Source organism: Merops nubicus, unplaced genomic scaffold, assembly GCF_000691845.1.
Source record: "Merops nubicus isolate BGI_N331 unplaced genomic scaffold, ASM69184v1 scaffold31306, whole genome shotgun sequence".
In the NCBI taxonomy this organism is placed as follows: Eukaryota; Metazoa; Chordata; class Aves; order Coraciiformes; family Meropidae; genus Merops; species Merops nubicus.
Genome location: NW_008613450.1, coordinates 15,352 through 28,936, shown reverse-complemented (window position 1 = coordinate 28,936; position 13,585 = coordinate 15,352). Strand labels below are relative to the sequence as shown.

Genomic DNA, 13,585 nt, shown 5'->3' with positions numbered 1-13,585 from the left:
TCTAGCTGTTCTTCTATGCTTTGACCAGTTTTATTTAATTCCTGGGCTAATTCTGTAGTGAGAGCTGCTACACTGACACCAGGATCATTCAGTGCCAATGTCTGACCTTGCAGCTGATGCCCCCAGCACATGTGAAATGAACAGGTTCATGTCTTTATGACAGTGATCATGTACCCAGTGACTCCTTTTACATACCTGAGGGGTATGATGTTTCCTTCCTTCTATTCTGTGAGCTTGATCACCACAGCTCCTTCAAACTTTCCCCGTAGATGTTCACTCCAAGACCTGTCAATTCCATGTGAACTCTCTCTGATCACTCCGTTCTCATGAACTGTGGTGCCAAACCAAACCCAGCACTCCTGCTGAGGCCCCACCCTTATTGAGTAAAGCAGGATTACCCCACAAAACTGACAGGCTGTGACAGTTCACACATTCCTGTATGACACTGTTTTGCAGGAACACACACTGGTGATGACATTCAGCTTGTGGCCAAACATAACCCACACATTTTCTACAGAACCTCTCCTAGCCAAGTGTCTGACACAAAGCCTTGACTTTATGGAATTATATTTCATTTTCAGGCTATTTTTCTAAACCATCAAGCCTTGATTGAATTCTGTTTTCTGTGGTGCTCGTAGCCTCTCCCAGCCTGATACCAGTTCCCAATTTTGTAAACATCCTCTGAATTTTTTTCCCCAAAGCATAAATGACAACATCAGACAGTACCACGTTGCAGATAGTCTCCTGGGGATTCTCCCTTCCTGCACCTGACCATCCTCATGCACTTATTATCATCATGGCATACAGAGACTGACAGCATAGAGCTTGGGGGATGGGGAAGGACTGGAGATGATGCATGGAGATAGAAGAAAGGAGAATAAAAGTTACTGTCAAATCAAATAGCAAAAATTACACAGAATTAAAAGAAGACATGGGTGTTCTGGTTATTTTAGTGCAGTTTCAGCTCTTGTAATAGGCATGTGCCTTTACAGAGTAAACATCAAATCCCTCCAGAAAAGTAAAACACACAGTTTGAAATATTGCATCATGAGGAGCACAGCTGATGCTTCAGTTTGTGTTACAAATCTGCAAGAACTCTGGAGCCAGATGAGTTTGGAACAGCCTCTTGAATCTAAAATCATTTCACTGACCTTTACCATCTTTGTCCTCAACTGATTTACAACTCCATGGCTCACAATGAATTCAAACAAAAATGAAACAGATGTGGTTGCAGTTAATGACAGAATCTCCTGACAAACACAAAACCCAGGTAGCTAAAGCATTTTTAGTAGTTACTTGGGTTCCTCAAGTTTCTTCAGAGTTTTTTAAAAGCATTATGGCTGAAAGTAGCAATGCTACTCCTAAATGAACTTGCTTGGCCTTCCAGAACAAAGCAGTACTTTATCTTCCAGGCCTTCTTTGGAAAGCATTCTGGACTGCAGATAAATACCTCACTTGTAGGTGAGGTATCACATTCCAATTGCTAAAACTGAAGTACTGTGAGTACAGTGCCATTCAGAACGTGAAGAAAGAGAGGACATCTGTGGGAAGGGCTCCACACATGCCAAAAAAACAGTTTCCTTGCTAGATTCCACTATTAGGCAGGCTGCCTCTGGCTGCTGTGAGCTCAGACTGCACCCTGACACAGGCAGATTCAATCCTGCCTGAGTCTTGAACATGAACTTCAGTACAAATCCACTGCCTGGGCTTTTCAGATTCTCCTATTTCATGCAGCACCACAACGAGTTAACTGTACTCTGGCTGAGATCTGAGTAGGAAGCACTGCACAGTCTCCACTTCATTTGCAGCACATTCGTCAGATTTATTTCAAGAGGCAAAAAATAGCAACTTTCACCACTGCACTTGTTCAGTGCAAAGAAAACCACCTAGGAAATTATGTTGGACTAAATCTATAATATCATTGACGTTAGTACAAACTTGTCAGCTTATGCCAACAGTGATCAGAAAGATCAGCAAGATTTGACTGAGCTCATGTATAGAGTTGCTTAATCTTCTGCACAGATTGTTCCCACCAATCTTCCCAGTGCTGGGCCCTCAGCAGCTGAGCTCTGCTTTCTTCCTTGATCTGGGCAAAGTGCTGCTCCAGTTTACATTTGTATTTCTGTATAAATGACAACAAAGGACAAAATAGGTAGTGATGAAATATAATTTTACTTTGCCTAAATCCAGGTCCTGATCCACTGTGTCAGAAGCTTGCATACAGTCCACTTATCTTCTGCTTTTGACAACAGAACTATGTGGGATTATTCACTGCCTTCCTTGTGTGTCCCTTTTAAAGGCTTCTGAAACCCAATTATCAGCAACAGCTGAAGTGTGCTAAAAACACAAGATCTTCATCTCACTTCTGCTAGCTCCTAAGATCAAAGGGCTGCCTTCCCTAGAGGAGAGGGAGGAAGGCTGACACCTCAAACACAGAATGCACTCTGCCAGACTCTCCTGAGTCACGAGTATGAACTGAACTGTCACAGAGCTGCTAAAAAGGTACTGCACCTGAAGAGAAACTTGTAGGCTACCATGAAAACCTCAAGGCACCTTTATAAAAAGGTCCATGCTCCAAAATACAAAAGACTCTACTTTTAATGCAACATACATTCAAGAAAATATTTCTGTAGCATGCATTTACTATATTACAGCCCCCTGACAAACTACATTCACTTTAAAACTGTGCTGTAAGTGGTGCTTAGGTACCATAACTAGATACACAAAATACTCAGGCAAATGGATTGTTTTGATGGTGTTTGCCATTGTTGACAGTGCATTTTACATTTCCCTTTAAAAAAAAAAAAAAACAAACTAGTTTAGCTCACTGGGAGTATGATTACTTCCAGGACTGATGCATAAACACTGACCATTTATTTCCAGATGACTCAATGTCAGAATATTCCCCTAACTGGTGAACATGACTGTTTCACAAGCTCTTGTCAGTGTGTCAGAGCTGTCTGCAATAACTACTCTATCAATCACTACTCTAGCAGGCTTAATAAAGAAAGGATCATTTTTATGGCAGAAGCAATGACCTGTGATGGTTCAGGATGTAAGTACCTTACAGCCCTTCACCTTTTATGGAAAAATCAGCCTCTGATCTAAGGCTAGGCTGTAGGCTTTGGAAAGAAAGGTGAGTGAAAGCAAGCTGTACTGAAAGAGAACTGTGGCAGCAGCTACTCTTTGGACTGTGATGCTGCTGAAATGCATGAAAAGTTTCATTTCTGATACCATCTATGCTTCTCTGCTGAAACAATTCCTCCTCACAATGTATCTGAATGAGAGGACCCCCTGAGAAACCAACTCTGTCTGCATTTGACAACATCACAAAGAAACGGACACGAGAGAGGATTGCTACACACATCTAATATGGATTTAAGGTCTGAAAACACTCTGTATATTAAAAACTCACACATAACTATAATTTTCTTCTTGTAAAATCAAATCCACAACAGTAGCAGACCAACCTTATATGCAGCATCTCTTGCTTCTACTGCTGCCATGTGGCCCTGGGTGGTCTTAGCGGTTGTAACTGATGCAGTTCCTCTGCACAGAACAAATCCTGAATTGTCTGCAAGAGTAGTCATGGGTATTCCTGGCCAAGTCCTCCAAAAAAAACAAACCAACAAAAAACACATGATAAAGTTAGAAAGGGAACAGATCATCCTAATTCATGTTACTTGTATTTAAAATGCAAAAGATTAATATTTTTTTTTAGATCTCCACAAAAGCTTTATCATCATAATTAACTTATTTAGCACTAGTAAACCCACCTTTTCTTTTTAAACTTCAGCATCTTGGCACAGTAAATAAATATCATATTTTCCAAGTCAAACTACACAGACTACTCATAAAGTGCTGAACTGATAAAGAATGGCTTACAAAGCTGCATGGCAATAACACTGAAATTGTATTTCTTCACAATTTACAATTGCAATATGTATTGCATAAATATTATATATGTATAAAATATTTTATTTTGACCCATTGCTAAACTTTCTTCAAGACCATTACCCCCACAAACAGCACCATAACTAGTTAGATGGCATCACCAATGATGAACATGGTACTCAACAGTTTCAACAAGGCAGAAAAAAAAACTATGAGGACAGTGTCTGATACCAGTGTAGAGAAGAGAAATTACAGAGAACAGTTCAGTGTCTGCAGGCATTACCTGCCCCCACGCTCAGTTAACTGTTTAACTTCACTGATCTCTAGAAGCCCAGCTTGTTTCTGACGAATTAAAGTGGATGTCTTCTCTCTTGGCACTTCAGTTTCTGGGAGATAATACAAGACAGACTCAACAGCAACAAAACAATGGCAACACTACCATTGACTTGGAGTAACTCTATGCAGCTAGATGTTCTTCACTTTTAAGAAATAGCTTTGCACACTTGATCATGCAAATCTCTCCATTTAAAGTACTATAGCATAGAAATTTCTCCTCTTTTAAGGGAAAGTCTGCTGCAATCTGAGAAGGAGGCAGAGGCCTGAGTCTAAAGCAATCACTTCGTTACTTACTTGCTACTTGTACATCATCAATAGTGATAGTTTCATCTAACTCCAGGAGCAGCTTTTCAGTGAAGGCAGCTAGTGCAGAAAAAAAGTTCTGAGCACACTCAGCAGCACAATCCTGTTGAGACATTGGAGATAAGTGAGAGGAATTCCTTTGATAATTTGATCTCCTCTCCTTCTAGCTTAGCTCCAAAAGAATGACACAAGTATCCAACCTTGACATTTTGCAACAGCTGCAAATGAGAGACATAAGGCTCTAAGCTCCATAAAAGGGTCTAAAATTGCCTCTCTGCAGTATTCTCAACACCACCCAACTGCCTATAGTAGAGTACAAGAAGCTACAGAGCTCTGTGTATAGTTGCCCAGGAGTTGCATGTTTGGTTTAAGCATCTAAACCTGATAAAACCAACTACCTGTAAATGCATCCTGCCCAAAGCAAAGGCTGCTTTGCAATATGAGTACTTTGGGTGGAAGTGCTTTGGCCAGGTATCATTCCAAACCAGGGTGTGTTTCTGTGTGTGTATGCAGAGAGCCAAGAGGAGGAGGTATTACTTGGGAATGTAAAAACTTAGAATTTTGGGTAGGTGGTCTGTGAGAAGTAAACAGCTTTAATGCTGGTGAACTGGCCGTCTAGTAACCCTAGAGGGTGGAGCAGGAAAACCATTTTCGTTCCTGAGTCTCTCCCATAAAATTCTGCTTATTTTAGTTCTTAATCTTATGTAGAAAAATGTCAATTATTTGCACCAATGAGTTGAACACAGAAGCTGCCCTTCCAGGCATCTGTCATCTGCAAGTAAAGTAACTAAACAGAGGATGTCACTCCAAATTTACAATTCTATCCAATAACTGTACAAGAACAATTAAGACATAAAGTAATCTCTTCCCCAGTGATGTTCTATGAATGATACAAAAAGTCAGTTCCACAATCAATCCATGAGTACATGTCCATATACATTTATGTATATCAATCTAATGCTGATAATAGACAACCTAAAAGATAAAAAATAGATGAATAGGATTGCCTAAACCTGAAAACATTTTCCAGTTTACTTTTGATGTGGAGGAAAAACGTATCCAAGATGTACTCTCCTTTCCAAATGCAGCATTTAAGTTCTTACCAAGCAATGGCTTTACATCTACCTGCAGCTTCTGTGTGTTGAGATGAATATCATCAGCTTGGTCTTTTTGCCTTTTTATTTCCTCTTGGCACAAGGCATCCAGCTGAACTACATTGTCTGGGTGTCCCAGAGAGGGATGTAACTGATTCTTGTGTACAGCCTTTAAATAAATACATAAGAAAGAAATTACTTCAGTAAAGAATGTGCAATTGGGTTGTGATAAGGAAGAAGTAAAACCCACACAGTTTGTATAAAAGTATTCAGAAAAGCAAAGAAAATGCAGTGAATTCCTTGGCTGTCTATAGAGATAACCTCACAGTGCAGTACATACCAAAGTGCCTATCTGCTGGAGAACAGGGCCTCTGAATCTCATCTTAGGTTTTGTTTTCAACAAATAATCATCTCTCCTACCAAGTGATGAACAAAATATTTAGAATATCTTTACATTATATTGGGGGTATATATATATATATATACACACACCCAAATTCAACTTAATACTCAGAGGGACAAAATCTCAGGCTACTCCTCTGTAACATTTTCTGCATGATCTCCATTATGTGCTGCTATGACCAGACAAAGTATACCTCTTCTTCCAAAGTTAGTAAATACTGGCATTTCATTATCTGTGTCCAACTCAGCAGCGTGTGATTAAGCAAATGACAAGATTAATAAAATTCTATAATTCTGATGCATTTAGCATTGCTTACACTGGAAGCATTCCAGTATGGCCATGGTACATACCTTCATGTTCTCCCAGCCTTCCAGCTGTTTGTTGAAGAGGTGCCAAACCTGACCAGTGGAATCGATGAGCTTCTGCTCGTGTTCTTTTAAAAGACCTTCGACTGTCAACTGGGAGACATAAGGGAGCTCCTTCTCAAACAACTTTAACTGCTCCTGAAATTCTTTTTGGAAAAGACAGGGTGTTTACGTGACACAGAAGTATTCATTGCAAGAAAAAAAACCCAATCAGCAGAGTTGAATGTACACTGCAAGGGTCAAAACCCCTGGAATTTCCTCTCACACAGATTCTGTCCCTGCCATGGCTTTTTCTAGGTCCAATGCTTTAAGAAACATACACTTGCTAAAAGACATCCTTGTACAGGTCTTTCAACTTACTCAAGTGCTCTTCTGCCATGCTTTTTGTAGCTGATAATACATTAAAGAGAATATTGGCCCAATTGCCAGTAAAATCAGTGGGAGTTTTTTCACTGAGTGTGATTAAGAAAGCTACAGAATTCTTCACCATTGCAATTTACAGTTTACATAACTGAAAAGTTACATGCACAAGAAATGAATTAATTTACCTGTAAGACAGGAATTGTAATAGTTATCTGTCTGACTTTGGTATGACAATAGATTCTGTTTGAGCACTGCTGCAAGATGTTCAATTGTCTCTGGCAGATCTTCAGGGATTGTCATATGAGGCTGCTTATTTTGGTAGAACTCCTTCAGGAGGTAAAGATAAAATAGAGGAGTTGTTGATAACACATTCAATCAAGTCACATTTAGGCATGTAACAGTAGCAGAGATACATAAAGGCTACCAACCACCCTCTTATTTGAGACCAGTTTTCTTCCCCCAATTCTGAATTAGTTAATATTTGTAAAGAAATGTGTGATTAAAAATACATTGTGTCAAATACTCTTTAAAAATTAGATGCACTGGTGAGTAAAGGAAAAGTTTTGGATGGCCATCACACATTGTAAAGAACCATACTATTTAGCTGATACAGGAGTAGACATAAGAGAGCAAAAGCAGGTTCTTACCTCAGCAAGGCAGAGCAAGCTGTTATTACCCATCCAGAGAATATTCATAATAATCCCCTTAAAAGTACTGAAAAGAAACATAAAATTAAAAGACAATCACACTGTGAAATGAATACATGAGCAATATTTACTGTTTTTCCAATACTTGCCTTTGGTCTAATACTTTTTCAGAGCATATGCAAACAATTGAATGACTTTTAAATTCATTATTAATTATGCTGCAAATAGGAATTGCTCTGTAAACACTGTGACCCATAAATATCAAGGTTTCAAAATTCAGTGGTGAACTCTATAGCTGATGATTACAGTTAAAAAAATAGATAAATAGATAGAAGTTAATCTGGAAAAAAAAATCAACCTATTTCTGCAAACATCCATGACTTACTCAGATTCTGGAGGCTTCTCTTCAAATATCCAGAATTCCTTGTCACTGAGAACTGGTTCAGTGCATTTCTGTTTCCTAGGGAGGGGAAATATTAATTTGAAACTATCTGCAAGTATTTGATTGATTCTTTGAGCTACTCAGACATATGGTGACACAAAACTGAGGAAAAACTCTGAAAAATGTGAAGAAAGCATTAACTAGTATGACATGAAAATAACTTTTTGATGGAAAAAAAATTCTCAGGATTCTCTCCTCAACAGCTCTTCAAAATTTTTCTGTTTTCATTATTACAGTAGCTAATTTCATCTTTGGACTAAGCTGAATACACACTATTTAGACACTAGATCTGAATAAAAAGCCACATTGATTTAAAATTTGGGTTGTATTTCAAAAACTTCAAAATACAAAGCAACAGCAGATAAAGGAGAAAGAAGCATGGTTTACCAGCCAAAATCTGAAAAAAATTGCAGAGCAGTCCTAAGGACATAATCAGGGAAGAGATTCCAAATGATAAACACAGATGGAAAGAAAGCAAATACAAAAAAGCAGTAAGAATTTTTCCATGAACAGGCAGTGGACAAAGTTCAAGTAAATTTCTGCACAGGAATATTTTAAGTGCAATTCCTCCTTTCAGGGGTTTTACCTTCTTTTTGGCACCTTTTTCCTAACAGATGACTTCTTGGTGAGTTGAGCTGTGTTAGTAGCAGAGTTCTGAGGAGTGACACCAGACACATCTAAGTGAGATGACTTCTTTGATGTTGGAAGATTCACTTTATTTTTAGCAAGGAAAAATGAAGAACATTGTATAAATGCCAACTGAAGTATTTTTATATAGTTACATAGTTGGTATTCTCATTTCTACAATGTTTCCTTACAACATTAAGGGGACAACTGTAGGAATGATCATTTCTGGCAGACAGAACTAAAGCAGCCCAGCAGTGGCAACAATAAAGGCTGTGATGGGGACTTAGAAATGTGTGAGAGAGGATATCTGTGGAAGTTGCTGGAGAAGTCAAGCTCTGGAGAAGAGAGACAAGGAAATGGGAACAGCAGGTAGGGAGCAGCTGGGGTTACCTCCGCACTCACCTTTGAGTGAATGACAGTACACTGAGAAGGATCCCTGATCCCCTACATATTTTCATGATTTCTCTTCCAATTCTTTTCTCCTCCCCTTTCCTCTTTTGCTATCCCAAATATGGGTGCTCTTTACAAAATTATTTTCTCATTCTGCAGGTCTCATTGGTTAAGAGCCAAAAAACATCTTATTATTGCAAAGTAAAGATATATATAAAAAAAAAAGTGTTGGGATGCACTAGTCTCTGAGAGCCAGCAGGTAAGGCAGCAGCTCAGAGCATGCTAGACCTGCTCCATGATGTGCTAGGAACTGCAGGTTAGAGGAATGTGATAAGTTCAAGAAGTGCTGGCACACCTGCTCTTAAGTGACATGAACGATCACTCCTGCTCTGATACAGACCTGAAGACTTTCTGGATAGCTCAATCCTGAAACAAACAAAACCAAGAGCTAAGCAGCTATTGAACACCCTGCCATTTTTATAATATATCCTATATGGAGATTTAGCCCTATATCCCTACCTTGTGATAAATGCAGTTAAGTTTCTGAGGTAATACTTAACAGACAGGATTACTTCTACAACTGATGGTGTCAACTGAAGTACCTTCATGGAAATAACTAATTGTTTAACTGGAATTTTAGAATTTCTACAAGCAAAACTGTTAATTTTAATACTAGTTTGCAAATAACACACGTCATACTGTTTGTTTCACATTTTTTATGTTCATTCAACTATGTAGCATGTAATAATCTTTTAAATAAAATACTATACAAGAAAAAGTTCAAGACCTAAGTGTTATCATAATAACTAGGTATCCGTTTCTATTCAAAATTGGGTACTTTTGGACATCAGAAATTGCACATTTAAAAAGAAAGCAGTCTCAGCCAGACTGACTTTTAGAGCTAGACTGATCAGAAAGTATGTAGTAGCATTACCTATGAATAATATATTCAATTATTCTATATATATACAAAGGTAAACTACAAAATATGATATCAGGAAAACCTTCTAGAATAGCAATGTAAAAAATATTGTAGTTGAGCCCATTGTAGTGTTATCATGAGCCTCAAGAAGAGAAGTAGTATATATAGCAAACAAAATACAGATAAAGACAGAAAAATACCTTTAGGCAAACAAGTCCTTACCCAAGTATGTTTTTGATAACACTTATTGATAAATCACCAATTGCAGACTTTCCCATTCTGCTTGGATTTAACACAGGAAATTTGTCAGGATCCAGCCCCATCACCAGCAGTTTGTTCTCATCTCTATGACTCTGTGTTCGAACAGCAACAGCAAGTGGTCCTTGTAATGTAACATTTGATGCAAGAGGGGTGAAGTCCTCCTGAACCAGGCAGCAGAAGACAATTAGTGAGAGCATTACAAACAGTCAATGATCCCTAAAGCAGATGCAAACATACACTAGTGTTCCAAACACACACTATTTTGCTTCACAGGCTAAAAGGAAGTAATTTATAACTCCAATAATAATGTAATGTTGTTACAGCTATACAACGACACTTAGATGTAGTTCAGAATAGACTCTCTTAATTATCACAAGCAGTAATTAAGTATATACCCTTAAAACAATGATCGACTGTAGATTATTTCACAGATTCTGAAAATGTTTATAACATACACATAAAAATTCACTCAATATTAGACAAAATATAGAGAACTTGAACACTATCTTACATTTTCATACAGGATCGTTGGTTTTACTAGCAAGCAGTCAAGATACTGGCTCCTCTTCTTCAGTTCTGTCAACAATACTTTGGCAAGTTCATACAACTCTTCAGAAGTCAAAGCCTAGAAGGTATGATAATACAGATAGGTTTAAGAAACCAGTAATTTCAGACATGCTGACTGTTGCATACAACATCATTTCACTCTGTTTTGTCACTGTTTTATTTACACACACAGAAGCAATGGGACTGTACAGAGGCTCAGGTCTTTCTTTGGCAGACAGGGAAACAGGCACAGGACCCTACTGAGCAAAGACTTCTGTGGTGAAGTGCTCTTCCTGCCCACCCCCACAGATGTGTGTAAGCATTAGTCTGCCTCAAAAATATTAGTTTATACATTATACAAACATGCACAGCCAGTCAAACTAATATCAAAGCAAATATCATTTCTTGTGGTTTAGAACTCACTTCCTTATCTGCAGTAGGATGAGCAGAAGCATCTAAATTCTGATGGAGCTTCTCCAGATAAGAGTTCAATGTCCTCGCCTGCAAATTGGACTTTGCTACCTAAAGCAGAGGCAGAAATTGCAAGGAATTTTCAGAGGCTCTACTTTGAAACCACTAGACTCTCTGGTAAAAACACTCAGTCACTGGTACTCAGAGAGGCTGAAAACAGTATTTCACCAAAGCAACACTTCATGTCCTTTACTGCACCACACAAACATGCTGCTCTGTTCAGCTGTACAGACTCAACCTGCTGCAAGGCCATAGTGTTCCAGCACAACTCCAGCAGTTAAAATCAGCTTTAAGCTGATAATGATAGAAAACATGTTTTGAATGAATATAAAAAGACACTTTATGTTTGTCCATTCTGAATTCAGCCAAAAATCTTTCCAATAGAACAAGAGAACTATTTGAATTCATTTAAACACAGTTCTGATGTTTCTGTTTGTACCTCTGACTTGATTTGCACTTGTAGATTTCTCAAAAACTGTTGGATCTTCTCCATAAAGACTCGACTCTTAAAGATACAATGGAATTTTTGTTCTGACTCGGTGATAAGTTCAGTAGCCTTCAGAGAATGCCAGAAACAAGAGACAAAAGCAATTAACTTTCACTTTTTAAAACTTACATAGCAAAACCCAGCATTTCTACTTATTTTTTTCCATCATTTAACTGCCGCACAGAACAGTCTCACAGTCCTAATCTGGAAGCAGGCTGATTATAAATCATCTCAAATATGTCAATACAATACAGAATTTAAAAGAATGAAATTCTGCACACCTGCTTCAGGCAGCTCGATTCCATTTTCTCCATTTTTGTTTTGATTAAACTTTCAAAGGAGTCAATACGCTTACTTTCTCCCTGCAGACTCTTGCTGAAAGACTTTACCTCCTCAGGAGAAAAGTTGCCTCCCTCCATAAATAATCTGAAAGCAACCAGCAAAGTAAAAGCAATTGGCTATGCCTGCTCCTCTTCTCAAAGAGTATTTGAGCTAAGCAGCCCTATAACAGATATATCAATGCAAATGTGATGACAACAGCTTAACAATTACAGTTTATGTTATTTTTTTTTTTAAATAGTAAACCAGATGACTACAAAATAAACTTTCATTTTACTGTTCTGCCTAGGCCACAAATGCTGACAGACAGAAATAGGTAACTATTTATAAAGGAGACTCCAATGAAACCTCTATACCTGCAAGCTCTGAGAAAATTCACATTTGAATCCCTCAGTTCTCCTAAAGCTTCCTCTAAATAGTCCCGGTAACTCCTCAGGGAAACCTGGATCACTTCCAGCTGATTCTGTAGCTCTGAGTGCACAGCGTTGCTGAAAGAAATGAACCTAGCAGCAAATAAGAAGAGACAGAGAACATAAGGAAAGAGGAACACATATTATGATTCAGAGATTGCTGGGTGTAAAGACACGAACAAAATCTGAGAACTCAAGAGTGTTTCAGTGTTCTGAAAGCAACACTCTGAACTGTGGTTGTTTTGATGAATACTCAGAGCTGATTCTATTGAAGAGTATCCTTCAAAACCAGCTAGTCAAATTGCTGTTACTGTGCAGGTTCAGTAAACTGGATGAAATCTAAACAGATGAAACATCTTTGCTACTTTTACATTGGCAGCACTTTGAAAAGCTATGAAAATACATGAACACTGTCATCCACTCAATACTGATTTTAATTTCTTCAGGGAGCAATAAAGGAAACAAAAATTCCTTATTTTTTTTTTTAAGTTTCATAAAGCAACCTGCATTGAAGAGCAATGACATAAACCAGATAGAGAATGCCAAGCAGGAACACCTGAACCAGCACTCAGGAGTATTTAACTATAGAAGTTCCCAGCCAGCAACACCTGTGGCACACTTACTTCTCAGTCACAGGAGCACTGAGGAAGACAGACTCCATCTCACAGATTCGTGAATGCAAGTTTTTGATGCTGTTATTTTGCTGATCCCAAAATTTGTTAAATTCAGCTCTCTCCTTTTCCAGAGCTTCCACCACCCCTGCACAGTGGCTCTCTAGACTCTCCTTGTGAAGCAACAGTTCCGCTGATAAGGAAATAAATTTTATAGGTCATGATTTCCTGTTTACCGTGGAATATCACAACCACCAACCAGGCTATTATGAAAAGCACAGGTAAAAGAAGTGAAAGAGATCTCAAGGATGGCTAAAACATACAAACAAAATAAATCCAGCTCTATTTCTTTGGCTTTCCTCCTGTGTTAGACTTACATCCCTAGCAGCTCTTAATCTATTCAAATCACCAACGTTGTTTGTTTGCTCTAAGACCTCTTTTTCCCTTATTTTTGGTCACTGCTGACATCTCCATTGTATCTCTGTTCTCAGTCTTGTAACAATAGTAAAGGTAAAAGGATTTATTATTTTTTAATGGAAAATACACTTCTCTCTAGTTTTGTAGGAAAAACAATAATCATTTTGTTCTCCCTTCTGGAATGATGGCTGGGTAAATCAGGAGCCAGCCATTCAGCCTCAAGAAATCTGAGAGAAAAGACACCCATCCTCTTTGCA

The 13,585-nt window shown here is 38.3% G+C and overlaps 1 protein-coding gene across 1 annotated transcript in view; it reads right to left on the bottom strand.

The window, feature by feature from the left end:
- Nucleotides 1-4,173: 4,173 nt before the first annotated feature.
- The window catches only part of CCDC180 (coiled-coil domain containing 180), a 22,063-nt gene continuing 12,651 nt past the window's right edge, over nucleotides 4,174-13,585 (bottom strand). Inside the window, exons 18-30 of the mRNA XM_008941913.1 lie at nucleotides 12,924-13,104; nucleotides 12,247-12,393; nucleotides 11,833-11,977; nucleotides 11,017-11,115; nucleotides 10,559-10,672; nucleotides 10,009-10,208; nucleotides 7,791-7,865; nucleotides 7,406-7,472; nucleotides 6,944-7,085; nucleotides 6,381-6,541; nucleotides 5,637-5,796; nucleotides 4,525-4,593; nucleotides 4,174-4,280 (exon numbers count right to left, since the gene is read on the bottom strand). Of these exons, the coding sequence (XP_008940161.1) occupies nucleotides 4,174-4,280; nucleotides 4,525-4,593; nucleotides 5,637-5,796; nucleotides 6,381-6,541; nucleotides 6,944-7,085; nucleotides 7,406-7,472; nucleotides 7,791-7,865; nucleotides 10,009-10,208; nucleotides 10,559-10,672; nucleotides 11,017-11,115; nucleotides 11,833-11,977; nucleotides 12,247-12,393; nucleotides 12,924-13,104 (1,667 nt within the window). The remainder of the gene's footprint in view (nucleotides 4,281-4,524; nucleotides 4,594-5,636; nucleotides 5,797-6,380; nucleotides 6,542-6,943; nucleotides 7,086-7,405; nucleotides 7,473-7,790; nucleotides 7,866-10,008; nucleotides 10,209-10,558; nucleotides 10,673-11,016; nucleotides 11,116-11,832; nucleotides 11,978-12,246; nucleotides 12,394-12,923; nucleotides 13,105-13,585) is intronic.